General features: G+C 44.7%; 1 protein-coding gene across 1 annotated transcript in view; it reads left to right on the top strand.

Annotated features, from left to right (window-relative positions):
• Positions 1 to 5,334: 5,334 nt before the first annotated feature.
• Positions 5,335 to 17,574, top strand: part of SLC12A8 (solute carrier family 12 member 8) — a gene marked incomplete at both ends in the record, with an annotated part of 130,044 nt that continues 117,804 nt past the window's right edge. The window contains one exon of the mRNA XM_082839603.1: positions 5,335 to 5,385. Coding sequence (XP_082695729.1) covers positions 5,335 to 5,385 — 51 coding nt within the window. The remainder of the gene's footprint in view (positions 5,386 to 17,574) is intronic.

Below are 17,574 nucleotides of genomic sequence, written 5' to 3'. Positions count from 1 at the left end.
ATCCATAAAATAAACTGTACCCTGTTCACTAGGCTTCTCTCTGCAACCCATATTTTCTCATGGTCCCACCAGGTCCTGGCTCATGCCAGATGCCAGGTGGCTGATAGAGGGAGAATGCCTTTCTCTTGTCTGAGGGCAAACCCCCAGAGTCAACAAATAGCTTAGATCCTGGAGGAGAAACCTGCTCAACAGGAGCTGGGACACCGGCAGCAGGACGTTGTCGGCCCCTCCCTCCCCACTCAGCCCAACCAGGGAAGCCAGAGCAAGGCTTGTCTTCCAGGGGTCCTGTCCACACCTCTCTGGGAATGGAGAGCTCTCAGGCTGTGTGAGGGGCTGGTACCTCCATCAGGTTTGCATCTCCTGATTCACCCCCTTCCACCTCCCAGTAACACCTGCCAGCCCTTCTGACTGACTTCCTTTTTGCCTCTGGGGTTCTTGGGAAAGCATTTTAAAGTCCAGGAAGAAGGAAAATCTTTTTCTGCCTCATCTCTTCACCTGGTTTTAGAGAAGTTGTATTGTGTACAGGAGAGAGGCTGGTATTGGAACTAAACCTGGTTTAGGTTCAAATCCTGATCCCTCAGAGCCAGCAAACTTTTCTGAGTGTGTGCAGAATATCTGTGATTTTTTAGAAGTCAGGCATGCCCCAGGGAGGTGCATCGTAATGACCAACTAAAAAGAAAAAAATATATGTATTTTATATTACCTGTGTTCTCTGGGTGATATATTTCATGCTTTCTCCTTGTCCTTGAAGATTATAACTGGAGTAAGACACCAATGTGGACAGGATGTATGCTCTCTCTCAGGTATCTTAAAGAAGGGGAAAAAAAAGAAGCAAAAAAAAAAGATTGAGCTAGAAATTCCACAGTCTTCAACCTTGGCTGTAACTTAGAATCACCTGAGGAGTGTAAAGAAAATACTGATGCCCAGGCCCCACCCCAGACTCGGGTATTTTCTTAAACTACACCAGGTGATGGTAAACTACAGCCTAGGAGAAGACCACCAGACTAGCTGACCCACTCTTTGTGGCCCTTCTGACTCTGGTTCTAAGGCATAGGCAGTGAAATATGTTTTTGTAATTATACATATTTACATTCTGATCTAATGTTTTCAAACTGTTTTCACATTTCTGTTTCTTGGACTTTGTCCACACTCTGATCCCTCCCCAGGGTTCAGACTTTCTGACAAATGAGATCATTTTTCAAGACATGGTCTCTTCTCCAGTTTTCACACAGAAGGCAGTTCCCAGCACCAACCACTGGAAAGGAATGCAATGAAGGATCTTCTGTCTGCAGCTGAGCAGGGTAAGACACACAGAGCAACAACCTCACTATTGTGGGCTTCAACTCTAGCTGGAGTGGTTCTTGAATAGAAAAAAAGATGTGAGTTTAAGAACAACATTATGATTTTTTTAATATAATGGTACTGCAATAACAGTAACTTTGAACGATTTGAAATGACTAAAAATACTATGAAAGGAAACAAAATATTTTTTACCTTGGTTAGATGCACTTTGTATTTGCTATCTGTTGCTGAATAACAGATTACCCCAAAACTCAGTGGCTTAAAATGACAATAATTTATTATCTCTCATGGTTTCTGTGGTCAGGAATTCAGACAGATACCAGCAAGGGCAGCTTGTCTTTGCTCTGCAGTGTCTGGGACCTCAGCTGGAAGAATCTAAGGTTGGGGACTTGAATCATTATCTGAAGGCTTGTTCCACTCACATGTCTGGCAGCTGATGCTGGCTACTGGTGGAACATGTGGCTTCCCCATGTGGCCTGGGCTTCCTCACAACATGGTGGCTGAATTCCAAGGGTCAGTGCTCCGAGAGCAAGGAAGCCAGATGGACTCCCCACTGCCTTTATGACCTAACCTAGGAAGTCAAACAGTGTCATTTCTTCCATATCTCCTATTGGTTGAGGCACTCACAAAGATGCGTTCTGGCTCAAGGGGAGGGAACATAGACTCCCATCTCTTTTTGAAGGAATGTCAATGTCGTATTGCAAGAAGAGCATATGGGATGGAATATGTTAGTGCAGTTATCTTTGGAAAATGCAATCTGCCCTACATTGCTTGTCTTAATTTTCTTACTCATTTTTTTTCGGATTCCTAAAATAACCTGTGCTCATTGTAAGAAGAAAAATTCAATAAAAATCAAGAATTTGTACATTAAACTAGATTTCCTCTCCCATTTTACTCACTATCTCAATCCCCCTCCCCACTATTAACAAATTGATGTGTATTTTTCCAAACTATATACATATATGCACTTTTTAAAAAAGAACATTGTTCTACAACATGCTGTTTTTACTCATTATTATGTGATGAAAAAAGTTTCATGTTAGTACATATAAAAACACCTAATTCTTTCTAGTGCTTGTTGTCATAGTATGGCTGTACCATAACTTATGTAATCAGTCTTCTATTAGTAGACAGGATGTTACAATTTTAAAAAACTATTACAAAGTAATGATGCAGTGAACATCTTTGTACTAGGTCATGTAGGGTAGTATCTTAAAAATGGAATTGTTCTGTTCAAAGGTTATGCAGTATGCTATTTTTTGATACAATAAGAGTGGTTTTTTGTTTGTTTACAGTTAGTATCATTTTTATACATCTACATTAAGCAGGGTACACTTTTTTTCTTTGCAAATGGCCAGGCTTCTCTAGCCTTAACATGAAGCAAAGAAACAAACATTTGTTCTTAGGTGTAGAAGATGCTCATAAGTTTCAAAGGGAACTTTTCATTTGTTTAGAAAGTGGTGAGTGACAGGAAGTAGGTGGTTATGAACAGAGGGGTTGATTTCCTTTTTTAATGTTTTTAGCTCAGGCTGATATGGAATTGAATGTGGATTCTTCAAAGTTCACATTGACACTTGGAAAGAGGCTCATCAGAAGGTGACGGCAAACTGGAAACCAGCTTGAGGCAAAAAAACAAAGTGTCATGTGTGACCCCAAAGTGAATAATAAAGATGGCACTACTACTCTCTGTACAGATGTAATACATGGACACGTAGTGGATTCCAGTAATATGCCCACCTAGCCATGCTTTGTTCACAGGTGGCTAATCTGTAATTTATCCTGGGGTTCTTTCCTCTTACAGAGATGGGTTATTAAAAACTTCTTTGCTGGGAATGAAGTTTTGACACATGCCACAACATGGATGAACTTTGAGGACATGATGCTAAGTGAAATAAGCCAGACTTAAAAAGGACAAATACTGTCTGGTTTCACTTATGTGAAATAGGCTTGAAGACGCAAATCTATAGAGACAGAAAATAGATTAGAGGTTACCACTGTCTGGGAGTAGAGGGGTGCGGGGACTTACTGCTTAGGGGTACAGAGCCTCAGTTTGGGGTGATGAAAAAGTTTTGGAAAGAGCAGTTATGGCTGCACCAAATGGTGAATATAAATAACGCTACTGAATTGTACACTTAAAAATGGTTTAAATGGCACATTTTATGTTATATATATTTCCACACCAAAAACCCCACAAAAACAAAAAACCCTTTGCTGGAGCAGGAGAGGTTGGGGCTCTGTCACTGTTCCCATGGCTTTGCCTTCCCTTTTGTTTTTAAAAGAACAACCTCTATTTTTAGGGATTTTCACACAAAGGCTCATGTGGGCGTGGGAAGTACTCCCAGCTGCCCTTCTGTTTCTCAGAAGCCCAGATGGAGGCCTAGCAAGTTATTTCAGGCTTAGGAAATATGCCAGATTGGAAATAGCGATAATTTAATCTCTCTGTATGTTAATTTCTTTTTATCCCTGCAAGCCGGGGACCCTGGAAACCTTACTTCACTCCCCGCCCCTCCAAGCCGGTTCTGGGAATTGCCGAAGGTGACAAGGGTAATTCCTCCCCACACCTCAGCATGCCCAAGGGCACTTTCTTGGCAAAAGAATTCCACTTCCTGCGAGTCTGAGGGTCACCTGGTCGCGTTGCCGCTGCACTTTGGCAACCCCGGAGCGCAGTCACGGTCTCTTGTTCAGACGCTTCTGCACCTGTCCAGGGGGCTGCGGACCAGTGGGAGCCGCGGGCTCCCCCGCTCCCCAGCCTTTCTCACTCCTGCGTGCTGTGTAACGCGCAGGTCCTTAGAAGCAACTGCAGTGAGTAGGCTCGCGTCCTGTCCCCCTAATCCCAGGGCTGGGCACCTCAGCGGGGGTGCGGTGAGCGAGCTGTCGAGGCGGTGGAGGCAGTGGCTGTTACGTTTGAGAGCATGCGGACCCTCCCCCTAGTCCACCCCCGCACCCTCACCCCCCCGCCCAGTCCCTCCCCAACCGTGTTAAGATTGCTGTTCCCCTCTTCTGGGAGCCCTCCTGGGCGGCGGCGGGTGCGCAGGCACCACCCTTGGGGAGGGGAAGTGTCTGCAGCCCCGTCCTTCTCCACCTGGACCCGAGAGTCGTGGCCCAGGTGCTCGAGCCCGGGCGGCATGCCTCGTCAGCGAGACAGCTGGGACCCGCGCCGCGCACACCTGGTTAGCCACGTGGCGGCGGGGCGGGGACTGGGCGGGCCCAGCGCTAGGAGCGGGCGTCCCGGGAACCGGTGAGGGCGGACGCCGCGCGGCTGGTGTGTGGGCAGTGTGTAGGGTGGTCTCGGGGCGGCTCCTCTCCCCGGGGAGCTCTGTCCTGTAGTCAGGGGGCCGGCTTGGGTCACCTTTGCCCGCCTGCTCAGGTAGACCCCCTCGCCGTCCCCTGGCGCGTCTACACACGGCCACTGGTACACGAGCCTCCCGCCGACCCCAGGGGTTCCTGAGAACTCGGTAAGGGCGGGGCCGAGGCTGGAGGGGGCGTGCGCTGCGCTGTATGGGGTTCCCGTAAGTAGGGGTGCCTGAGGGACGCGGGTCCCAGCGCTGACTCAGACGGGAAGGGTCGGTGCTGCGGCTCCGGAGCGGGTCTCGGTAAGTCTTTCACCACCTGCAACTGGTCCTAGTGAGCCGATGGTGCCCTTGCCCTGGACAAAGGGGTTCATAAGGATGGAGAGGAGTGTAAAACTGTCCTCAAGGGCTGGGCAGCTGGGCAGTTGGTTCTGACCCCCGTACTGAAGGAGCTCAGGGAGAAACAGAGAGCTGCAGGCAGCTGTGGCTTTCAAAGAACAGCAACATTTGAGCACAGGGAGGCTCTGAAGAATGAGTGGGATCTGTCTGGGTACCAAAGAGGGAAGGAGATGTTTCCAGATGAGGCAGAACAAGGTCCCTCCCTCAGCCAGGGCTTTATCTGGTATAGAGGAAGGATGGGCCGTAAGGATCCAGGGAAGGAGGAGCCAGCCTGACCCAGAATCCTGTTTACCTTCCAGAGGGGTCTCCCCACCCAGACTCCCAGGACCCCCATTTCCGGAGAATGGCCCAGATGTCTCAAGTGCAGGAACTCTTCCATGAGGCAGCCCAGCAGGTAGGCCTGGGCGGTGTGGGGGTCATGAGCAAAGGTCACCAGGCAGGAAGCTGAATGGAAACATTACAGTGCACTATTTTAAAAGTAATGATCTCAGAAGTTTATTTTGGTATGCCAGCTTAATCGAGAAAATGTTACAGCCAATTCCTAACCATCTGTGCGCAAAAAATCTTCTTTGGTATTTGTAGTGGATTTTGAATCCTGGACACTCCTCTTCCCACCCCGTCCCACCCATGGAGGTTTTCCATGAACAGAGTGAGGACTCAGATAATATGAACTCCTGTTAATATTGAACCAAACCAATGTAAGAAGGTAATTCTATTTCTGAAGAACTCATATATGCGGAAGCCAAATAGATTTCTGGATTCTGTGGTATCTGCAGGTTTTGTTTTTTCTTTCTTTATCCTCTCCCTGCTGATCATTAGCTTTAGTAAACATTCAATGCAGGTGTGGAATTGAAGTGGCTGCCCCTTAAAAACCAACCAACCAACCATACTTAGGCATTTGTCAGGAGGCTCCTCGCACCCTGGGTCTTTGCTCTGCAATGATCACTCAACCATGAGGTTTTTACTGCCCCTTGGATTTCTCTCATCTTTATAGAGAGGGGTAGGAGGGTTTTCTGGCATTATAACGGGGGGGAATGAGCCCCCCAGAAGGAGAGAGAATCAACTCCTAGCCTCACACAGTAGCAAGAGAGCAAGGTCCAACACTCGGGAGGCCTGAACCAAAGGGCAGAGGCTAGTGAGGCAGATGGGGTTCAGGGTTGGTGGGGGAATCCAAACTGGCTAGTTACCCCCTCTTCATGTACATGGGTACACACGAAAAATGCAGCATGGTGGCTGGCAAGTGGCAAGTGCTCAGCAAAAGGTACCGCTCCCCTTCGCCCTGGCAGGCCCAGAGCTGTATCCTCCATCCTGTACTGAGCTCCTTATATCCAGCCCCTGAAGTATTCAATCTGCTTAGAAACGAGTGACTAGAGGTCCGGAATAGCTCCTCAGAGATATTTCAGATCTCGCCCAGAGCTGTTTACTCCTGAATGAAAAGGCCGGTGGCCAAGTTTTGAATGTGGTCAAGGACCCTTAGAGAACCTTGATTTATTTACTTTATTTTAAAAATTTATTTAGCTTGACCAGTCTCGCATCATACTGGCAATGCGTTTTCTTTGGGTTTGCAAGACTGTACATGAGTGTTTATGGCCCTAACATGTATTTGGGGACTACTTCCTAAATAATGGGTACTGTGTTAGGCATGAAAAGGGTTACCAGATGGAAAAGGTGAGGCCCTTGTCTCCAGGGATTCCAAAAAGAGAGCGCTTGTTTCATCTCTGTGAGAGGAATCTGTTAAGGCTCAGCTGTGATCCTCTTTCTGGTTAAAACCTTCAATGGCTCCCCGTGTCCACCACTCAGAGTTCAAACTCCTTAGGCTAGGCCCTGCACAGTCTGACCCAGCCTGAGTTTCGAGCCTGGTCCCCTGCATCTTACTCCTTCTACCCCACCTTCTAGACAAAGGTCACCATTCCCGAGGCTCTGTGCTTGTGTCTTTTCCCTATGCTGGTCTTTGCTGATACTTCTCTCTCAGCTGATTTGCCACTGGAACCCTCCAAGTACCCAAGGCAGTGTCTGGCAGTCAAGGGGTCAGTAAATGTTAGTGCAAGCTAAATTGCTATGAGTGCCTTAAGAGACAGTTGATTTTTATTTAAAAAACTTTTATTTATTTATTTTGGCCACACCGTGCGGCATGCAGGATCTTAGTTCCCTGACCAGGAATTGAACCCATGCCCCCTGCAGTGGAAGCGGGGAGTCTTAACCACTGGACAGCCAGGGAAGTCCCGAGAGTTGATTTTTAAAATGATGGATGTAAAGGCCTATGCGTCACCTTCCTCTCCATCTCCCTCTCCCTCAATCTCTGAACATTGAGGGATTAGACAGTGTTCAATGTCATGGCCTTTGCTGTTCATTATCTAGACATCTTTGAAATCTGTCCCTTTGTCTCCCTTGCACCGTCTTGTATTACTTCTTAATCGAATTGTTCATACCTTCCTAACTTCTTTCCTCACATCTCTTCTAAAGTGATCCCTTTTTAAAGCATAAGTCTGTGCATTTGCCTCCTCTGCTTAAGGCTTTTCAGTGGCTTCTCACTGCCTTTAGAATTCAGTTCTGACTCCTTGCCCTGGCCCCCACAGTCCCCTGTGATCTGCCTGGCTTCCCCTGCTCCCTCTGGCAGCATGCTCTGTCACTGCACTTGCCGTGTGGCATTGAAGTAAGCTGTTTCTTTCCTGTCTTCCTTGAGGCTGTGAACTCCTGAAGTTCAGGGGCATGTCTTATTCATTTTTGTGTCCTCAGTCCCTGCCATTAGTGCTCAGCATATGGAAGATGCTCAATCAATGCTGGCTCTACTTAACGGAATTCACCTGGTTAGGGATTGAGGGAGCTGCTGTTTGTATTACATCTTGAAGTATCAGTGGTAAAGTTGGGAAGCACATCCCTGAGGCTGAGAGGGTAAGAAAATGATAATAACTACCAACTTATTATGGGCTGAACAGTTACTATGCATTGTCTTCACAACAACATTCTGAAGTAGATATGATTATTTTGGTTGACAGATGAATAATGGGGGTACTTTGAACCCAGGCATAGTTGTTGCCAAGGTCCGGGTTTTAATCCTTTCTGCTTTATGCCTCCTGCCCCAGTGGCCTGAGCAAAGCCTGTATGGGAACAGAGAGCAGGCTGGATGGCTGATATGTTCGAAGTGTCTGGCCCTCTAGAAGTTTCCCATGAGCTTTTTCTCCCTTTACTCCAGGTCTGGGAGGCAGGAATTCTGCTAAGAGCTTTGAGGCCTGAAGAGCACGGGACTAAGAAGGCAGTGCCCAGTGGGAAGACAGGCTGGGAGTGGGGGGGGTGTTACCCTAAACCCTTCAGTTCAGATCTGTTCTGCTCTTGATCACTGTGACTGGAAAGTAACTCTCAGGAGATTTGGCAAGAGTGGGGATGCTTGTGAGTTAGGTGGAGGGGTGAATGAATGGATTCTTTTTTTTTTTTTTTTTGCGGTACGTGGGCCCCTCACTGTTGTGGCCTCTCCCGTGGCGGAGCACAGGCTCCGGACGCGCAGGCTCAGCGGCCATGGCTCATGGGCCCAGCCGCTCCTCGGCATGTGGGATCTTCCCGGACCGGGGCACGAACCCGTGTCCCCTGAATCGGCAGGCGGACTCTCAACCACCGTGCCACAAGGGAAGCCCAATGAATGGATTCTTGGTTTGGCTTTACTCATCTCAGGACCAGATGGGGTAGCTGTGTGTGTGTGTGTGTGTGTGTGTGTGTGTGTGTATGTGTATGTGTGTGTTGGTCAAGGGGACCAAGTGAGAAGAGGCTGTAGATCTGAGAGTTGATGGTGCTGCCTGGGTCCAAGTACTGGCTCTAACCCTTTGTGTTGTGACTCTGGGCAAGTTGCTTCACCTGGCTAAGCCTTCGTATTCTCACCTATGAAACGACTACAGTAATAGAACGTACCTTAGAGAATTATGAAGATTAACAGAGATAATTCATGTAAATGTTTAGTATAGCGCTCAGTTCATAGGACGCAGTCTGTAAATGTTGGCTAATAATAAAAACTGATGCGGGGAGTGTGTGTTTGGTCCACGAGGTAGTGATATGGATGGTCAGAGGGTTCAGTTGGCACATGAATGCATGACTCAGCACAGCAAGGTCAGGTAAAACACCTAAGGCAGGAGTCCCAAGTCCGGAGTGATTCCCTCGGCCAAAACCAGAGTGTGGCACATTGTGCAAGACACTATGGGCAATGTGGGGTGGGCAGTCCATTGAGGAAGATGGGGTGCTTTCTAGTTAGGAAGATGGGCCTAGATGGGTCTGGAGTGGTTTGGGAATGTGTGTGTGTGTATTTGAGGGCCTGTTGAACCTGTGGAGGTGCGAGTCTTGTTTCGGGAGCCTCTGTCCCCAGGCACTGCATTGATGTGCAGTGTGGTTGGGTGGTGGACTTGAACCTGGAAACCTGGGTTCCGAATTCTGACTGTGCCACTAGATGTGCTGGGCCCTTGGGCAAGTTACTCTTGGGCTTGCAGTCTGCTTCTACAACTGCGAGACGGGGTGAGCATACCTGATTTTCAGGGTTCTTATGCCATATGCAGAAGGATCTGGCCCAGTGCCTGTCACGTTGTGAGCACTAAATACAGTGCATGTTCAGTGATTGGATGAAGCAGATTTCACACTGAAACCCAGTCGAGTAGGCTGTTTGTGAAACATGGGGCTGGAAAGCTAAGGAGCAGCTGGTGCCAGAGGGAGGTGAATGGAAGGCTGATGACCTTCGATTCCATGCGCGTCTCCATCAGTCGCTGGACAGAGGGGACTGTGACAGACACGGTGTGTCAGGAAGATGAAGCTGGCAGGAGAAAGCAGGTAGCTGGAGACAGGGAGAGATGGAAAGTAGACATCTGTGCGAGGTCTGAAGTCCAGCAGGATCCAGCGCTCTTAGTGTGGGAAATGGGGAAAAGTCAGCTCAGTGTACCAGGTATTTATTGAGTGCCTGTTCTTGCCTGGATCTCCAGCTAGTGCTGCAGATATTAAAACAGAAACCTCTTAATTACGATGGAATAAGGGATGCCTCCCACTAATCTGATGTGCTATTTCCCTTCTCTTAGGGTTGGACAGTCTCCAGAAAAAGTGAAAGGGAAGCAGTGTCATGCTGTGGCCCAAGAATGGGTCACCCAAAGCCTCAGATTAGCTAGTGCAACTCATATTCTTTCTTCTTTATCTGGCTGGAGACTTGAGCTCCAGCAGGAGTGGGTCTGTGAGGACCCTTTTCTAGGAAGTCTGTGGGATAGCTCCTGGCTGGCCTGAGCTAGTCACCCTAGAAACAAGCCTGATGCAGACCCAGCTGTGGCATCTGGTCCACGTTTGAGCCAGGGTGCCAGCCGCCTCTGACCCTGCACCAGGACTCCGCTCTGCCAGACTCCCTGCCTTACCTTTCCCTTCTCTGTGCTCTCCTTTGCTCTTTCCCTGTCTTCCCCTCCTCAGTTCAGTGGCTTAACCTGGGTTAGCTCAGCGTGGCAAGAGAAAGAAAGAGAGTCTGGTCGAGTTGTGAGGCTGAGTGGCACCAGCAAGAGAGGCAGAAGGAAGCGAACACGTTAAGAGACAGAGGGGGTACAAATTATTGCAGCGAATAACTCTCAAACTCAAAAGAAAAAAGAGATCCTCTGAGATCCTCTGGTCCAGGCCCCTTGCTTAGCTTGTCAGAAGAGAAGCCTAGAGATGTTTAATGACTTGCCCAAAGATACATACAAAGAGTGGCAGACCCTGGTGGGAACCAAGCCCATGACCCCCTGACCCCATAATACGGCTCTGGTTGATCTTAATGCAGTCAATCTTTAGGTTATAATTTTGGGCATTGGTCTCAGGCTTCATCGCACAAGCTTTGCTCTTTTTTCTGTGCCCTTATTAGCCAGTGTACAGTGACGAACTGACTTACATTTTTGCTATGCGTTTTTTAGGCCCGTTTTAGCATCTTTAAAAAGCCAATATGCAAAGCAAGCCTTGGCAGCCACATGCTAGGTAACAGCATATTGCTTTGTTAGAATATAGAGAAATGAATGCATCTGAGGAGAAAAGGGAACCTAGGACAAGACTGTCTTGTTAGCACCTCTTGTACAGAGAGGGAAACTGGGGTCCAGGGTGGTTGGGTGGAAGAGAAGGGCTCACATCTGGGATTCCTGGAGCCGTGACCCCTATCACCCTCCCAGCTTCTATAGGGCATGAAGCTTGTAAAGTTTTTAGCGATTCTCTTTAGTAAAAAGGATACAAATACAAAATTAGGTGTAATCTTTGGGAGGGACTTAATGCAAGTGAAGGGTGTTGGAGACTTAAGCTATTAGCTTCACTGTGAAAGACCAGTGGTACCCGGACAGAACCACCTATGTGAGGTGACAGAAGAAAAGAGGCTATGGTGCTGGAACCTGGGAGAGAAGAAAGCGCAGAAACCACTCTCGGGGTTGAGATAAGTCTGCAGCTTTCATGTGGGCTCTGTCGCCCTTTCCTTCTCTTTCTCTGTTATCTTCACCCCTTTCCACTTTACAGCCCTGTGTATCACTTAGCCTAGGAGGTCAACCCTGAAAATGACAGTGCTCTGAAAATGCTTCATATTTGTAAAAAGTGGAATGGAGACATTTTCTGGATGAAGGTTCCCTAGAAACTAGAATGAAAGTGATTCTTCACTGAAATGAATTAGGTGGGATTGTCTCGCTTGTACCCACAGGATCTTCACTGGTAGAGGTGATTGAGTGAGGACACAGAGAGATCAGTGCCATTGAAAGAAGAATTCCCAAGAGAAGGAGGAATGCCATGCAGGGCCACAGGGGAAGTGTCAAGTTCTGGTCAGGAGACAAAAGCAGGAATGAAGGGAAAGCCTGGGCCAGAGCCTTTGTTGTGCTTTCGGTGGGCAGGGCAGGGCAGAGCAAACAGCTTAGGACTGGCTGGTTTGAATAGTTCTGGTGGGCTTTGGCTATAGAGATGGTCTCTAGTTTCCTAGCACCTGGCCTGGGAATGATTTAGGGCAGGAGAAATAGTGGCTCATTGTGTGAGAATTAGATAAAGGGGGTGGCTTGGGGAATATACTCAGAATTGGTAAGTTTGCATACGAGAGACATGCTCCTCGCCAGCTGTTTCCTATCTATAAGAACTGCTTAGCCCTGGGAAGGTTCGTCTCTTCCCTGATCCATAAGATTGATTGATTGATTGATTGATATTTTTGGCTGCGTTGGGTCTTTGTTGCTGCACACAGGCTTTCTCTAGTTGCAGAGAGCGGGGGCTACTCTTCATTGTGGTGCATGGGCTACTCTTCATTGTGGTGCATGGGCTTCTCATTGCGGTGGCTTCTCTTGTTGCGGAGCATGGGCTCTAGGCGCGCAGGCTTCAGTATTTGTGGCACGCTGGCTCAGTAGTTGTGGTGCACGGGCTTAGTTTCTCCACGGCATGTGGGATCTTCCCAGACGAGGGCTCAAACCCATGTACCTTGCATTGTCAGGCGGATTCTTTTTTTTAATTTTTAAAAATTTATTTATTTTATTTATTTATTTTTGGCTGTTTGGGTTTTCGTTGCTGCGCGCAGGCTTTCTCTAGTTGCGGCAAGCAGGGACTACTCTTCGTTGAGGTGCATGGGCTTCTCATTGTGGTGGCTTCTCTTGCTGTGGAGCATGGGCTCTAGGGGCTCGGGCTTGTGGCACACGGGCTCAGTAGTTGTGGCTCGTGGGCTCTAGAGCGCAGGCTCACTGATTAATTTGAAGCCATGGTAGCCTAGTGACCCTCATTTAGCCAAAAATAGTTATGTCTGGTCCAGGTGATAAATTTGCTCTAAAGTGAATCCCAGTGTTTATAGAACTTAAAACAGAAAGCTGTGACTCATTTTGAGTAGCTTTCCCTTTTTATTTTAGGCAATTATCAGTAGAAAAAAAAAAAAACCAACATATAAACAAACCCCAAAACCAAAAAACAACAACACAAAGCAAAGGCAAATTCTAATTTTTAAAAAAGATACACAAATGTTAGGGACAGACATTAATTTTACCAGAGACTTCTCTATTTTTAAGTAGACTATATTTCCAGTACATTTAAAATGTGATTCAAATCACATCCATCCACTGCATAAAATGAAGTTGAGTTATAAATATATTACTAACTTGAAGTCAGCATTTTATTTTTCAAATACTTCTAATAAAGTGGTAAATTTTTCTTCAAATAAAGATGTTCCTATTTTTATTATACACGTACTACATGCATGCAGTAAAAAAATTTTTTTAAACGAGAGAATTATATAAAATTAAAAGCCTTCTTCCTCTGTTCCTTCACCACCATTCCCCAGAGACAGTCACTAATGGTTTCTGGTTTTCATTTTCCCTAGTGGTTATCATTATAACTTTAAATAATTTATTTATACCTCAATTTCTAGACTAAGTTATCAATTTATTATCAGTTTACTTATTGCATCCTGATATGAAAAAAGAGGACATTGGCACATTTACTCTTCCTTCCATTTCTCTCATTTCATTTTGAATTTTTTGTTAGTTGGATTATTATTTTTACATTGTCAAGGTTTATAAAATTTATATATTTTTCTGTAATTGTAATGAGTATTTCCATGTTTGTTATAGTTGGTTATAAAAATTTTACACCTATAAATAGTACTATAAATTTACAATAGTAAGATGTATATGTGTGTGTTTAACTGAATAACCAAATGATGTTATTAGACTCATGGAGAAGAAAACACAAGCATAAGTTGTTAAGGCTTTGCTGCTTCTGAGCTATGGAGTCTTAATTTTTTTCAAGTTCCCTTTAATTCTTCTGGTTCATATGCAGCTACTGCTGTTTCTTATATCCCATGTCACCTTTTTTTGAGTATAATTCTCTTATCTTTTGGGTGACAGGAATTTTTTTCATATATGGAATAGTGGTAGTAAATTACTCTTTCCTTTTCTAACTGTAGAAGTACGGAAGGCCAAATTGTTTTCATGTATTTAAAAAACAACATTTTACAACAGATTGGATGCAGAAGTAGATATGGGAATCCAGCTGTATTCTATCAAGCCAGACATTAAAATGATCTGCAAAATGTATAACAAGGCATCTCTTTTCACTGAATATTTTTGTTTGGGAAAGTAGTTATTTTTCATGCAAACATGTTACTTATTTTAACAGATAATGGGTTTATTATTATTATGTTTAAATGATTAATAAGTATTTGAAAATATCTCCCTTTAAGTTTCTAATATGGTGAATACTGATAGTTGTAGCACGCATAAACAAAAGCTCTTTGGGATCCTCAGTAATTTTTAAGAATGTAAAGGGGTCTGGAGATCAAAAAGTTTGAGAATGGCTGCTCTAAAGATTAAATATACATTTAGGGCTTCCCTGGTGGCACAGTGGTTGAGAGTCCGCCTGCCGAGGCAGGGGACACGGGTTCGTGCCCCGGTCCGGGAAGATCCCACATGCCGCAGAGCGGCTGGGCCCGTGAGCCATGGCCGTTGAGCCTGCGCATCTGGAGCCTGTGCTCCGCAACGGGAGAGGCCACAACAGTGAGAGGCCCACATACTGCAAAAAAGGGAAAAAGAAAAGAGAGAGAAAAAAAAAGAAAAATATACATTTAAGAATTTTCAGTTTGTTTAGAGTTAATATTGTACCACTTCAGTGTAAAATGCAGGAACTTGACAATCACATAGGCGCGTTTACCAACCCTGCCATCCAGTCTTTTATGCTATATATGTTACTTCCATCTACATGATAAAGCCTCCAAGATAATGTTATGCCCAGTGATTGCTGTGGCCTATGTCTTCTCCTAGCATTTGCTGGTTCTGAACTTGGAACTTCTCAGGTGCCTTGGAAGGCAGCTCTTCTCTTGGCTGCCCTGGGCTGCTCTATCACTTGCTTTTTTTTTGCCCCTCCAAGCCCATCTGCAGGAATTTCTCCAAATGTCTGATCTGCTAGTAGCACTTGGTTTTTTCCCTTTCTAGTTATAACTATAGTTTCATACTTTCAAAGAAAACAACACATCTTTTCTGTCATTGTCATGGTAATTTGGAAGGTAGGAAAGTGCATATTCTGCTACCTTAAAAGAGGTGTCTAATGTCACTCTCTAAAGCACATTGTATTCATTCATTCATTCATTTAACTAACACATTTAGTAAGTATCTGTTCCATGTTAGGCACTAGAGGTACAAGAGTGAACAAGCTGTTCTTTAAATATGTCTGGGCTTCTTTTAAAAAATAAAAATTGCTTTTACTATTTATTTATTTTTAAACTTTTGACGTTTTGATAACATTTCACACTTGTAGAAAGTCGCGGCAGTACAAACAACCACCATATACTCTTGACTCAGATTTGCCAGTTATTAACATTTTGTCCTTTTGCTTTATTATTTGTGTGCGCTCTCTCTCTCTATACATATATTTCTATTCCATATATATAATATATATTTTAATACCTATTATATTCGATTATATATATTTTTTTCCTGAACCATTTGGAACTAATTTGTAGACATCATGTCCCCTTATCCATAAATACTTCATTGTCTATTTCCTGAGAATAGGACTTTTCTTTTACCTAACCACATTATATTTATCAAGATCAAGACCCTTAGGGAACTCCCTGGTCCAGTGGGTAGGACTCCACACTTTCATGGTCAAGGGCCTGGGTTCAACCCCTTGTCAGGGAACTAAGATCCCACAAGCTGCTTGGTGTGGTCAAATAAAATAAAATAAAATAACCATAGTCCATGCCTGGATGGCTGGACTATGGAATGCTAAAAAAAAAAAAAAAACAAGACATTTAACATTGATAAATCCTATTATCTAATCCACAGTTTCACAGTCCACTTTTGCCAGTTATCTCACTTATATCCTGTAGCTTTTTCTCCCGGACTGGGAGCCAATCCAGCATCACGCAGTGCATTTAGTCATCACACCTCTCTAGTCTCGTTTAATCTGGAATGGTTCCTTAGCCTTTCTTTGTCTTTCGCGATCTTGACATTTTTTTGCAAAACACAGGCTAGTTTTTTTTGTAGAATATTTCTGAGTTTGGGACATGAACTCTCATGATTAGATTCAGGTTTTTCATTTTTGGCAGGAACCCATAGAATGATATTGTGTTCTTTTCCAGGCATCATATCAGGAGGGAGGTACAGGGTTTCCACTTGTCCCATTATTGGTAATGTTAACTTTGGTTACTTATTTAAGTTGGTGCCCACTAGGTTAATCCACTCTAAAGTTACTAATTTTCCCTTTGTAACTAATAAATAATTTGTTGGGGATACTTTGAGACTATGGAAATATCCAGTTCCTCATCAGTTTTCTACCCATTAGCTTTAGCAAACATTGATGATTCTTGGCAGACTCAGTTATTACTGTGATGGTTGCAGAATGGTGATTTTCTAACATCATCATTTCTTCTACATATATTACTTGGTCTTCTATAAAGAAGAATTTTCCCTCCTTCCTCTTACTTTAATTTATTCATTTGCTTATATCTGTATGGACTCAGATTCTTATTTTTTCCATGTGTATTCTATTGCAATTATTATTGATTTTGATGTTCAAATTGTTCCAGATTTGGCCAGTGGGTGCCCCTTCAAGCTGGCTTCTATGTCCTTATGACACATCCTCACCATTTTTAGGAGCCCTTCCTTACTTTCTGGCACAAAATATTGTAGGCTTATTTTGTACTTTTTCTGCCCCAGCCCTGAATCAGCTATTTCTCCAAAGAGCTCTGGCTCCTTAAAGTGAGAAATGGTATTTAGAGACCAAGATCTGGGCGCTAGGTATGTTCATTGCTACTGGGGTGTCTTGACTCACAGACCCTTTAAGTAGACAGATATATATTTATAGATATAGATATATAGATATGTATAGATATGTCTATCTCTATATATTAAAAACTATAAATTCAAACTGATACCTCTAATTCTAATTTATCACACCAGGGTTCATTCTTCTTTCCTCTTTTCTTAATTTTAACTGCCTTCTCCAACAGTGAGAAACTTGACTCCCAGTCGGTATATTTACTTATTTGCTTAGTCCTGCAATTCACGGAAAGTAGATTCAGGAGTGGTAACTCCTACCCCTGCAAAAAACAAACTTTCTATCTAGAATTTGTATTAGTTTGTAGTTAGTTATTTGTCTTTAGACTGAGAGCACATAGTCAAAGTACTATGTTCAAAAGTTAACTCTGGGGCTTCCCTGGTGGCGCAGTGGTTGAGAGTCCGCCTGCCGATGCAGGGGACACGGGTTCGTGCCCCGGTCCGGGAAGATCCCACATGCCGCGGAGCGGCTGGGCCCGTGAGCCATGGCCGCTGAGCCTGTGCGTCCGGAGCCTGTGCTCCGCAACGGGAGAGGCCACAACAGTGAGAGGCCCACGTACCGCAAAAACAAAAGTTAACTCTGCTCAGTTTTTTCCACTTTCGGTGTGGTTATATTATTCATTAGAATTATAGTTAGGTTAATTTGTTTCTCTTTGCATTCTGTTTTAATTCTTCTCTCTCATCCTGTCGATTTGATTTGGTTTAATTTTGAGTATATAAAACATTGATGTGATTCCAAACGTCAAAAGTACTTAGTACATAAGAATCCTTAAATGGGTATAGTATTGTCTGATCCACTGAAGCACCTAGAAAAATACATCTATTGCAGTTGA

The sequence above is a fragment of the Leucopleurus acutus genome, assembly GCF_964270905.1.
Source record: "Leucopleurus acutus genome assembly, chromosome: 5".
In the NCBI taxonomy this organism is placed as follows: domain Eukaryota; kingdom Metazoa; phylum Chordata; class Mammalia; order Artiodactyla; family Delphinidae; genus Leucopleurus; species Leucopleurus acutus.
The sequence above is the reverse complement of the archived record's forward strand: the minus strand, read 5'-3'. Positions and strand labels throughout refer to the sequence as shown.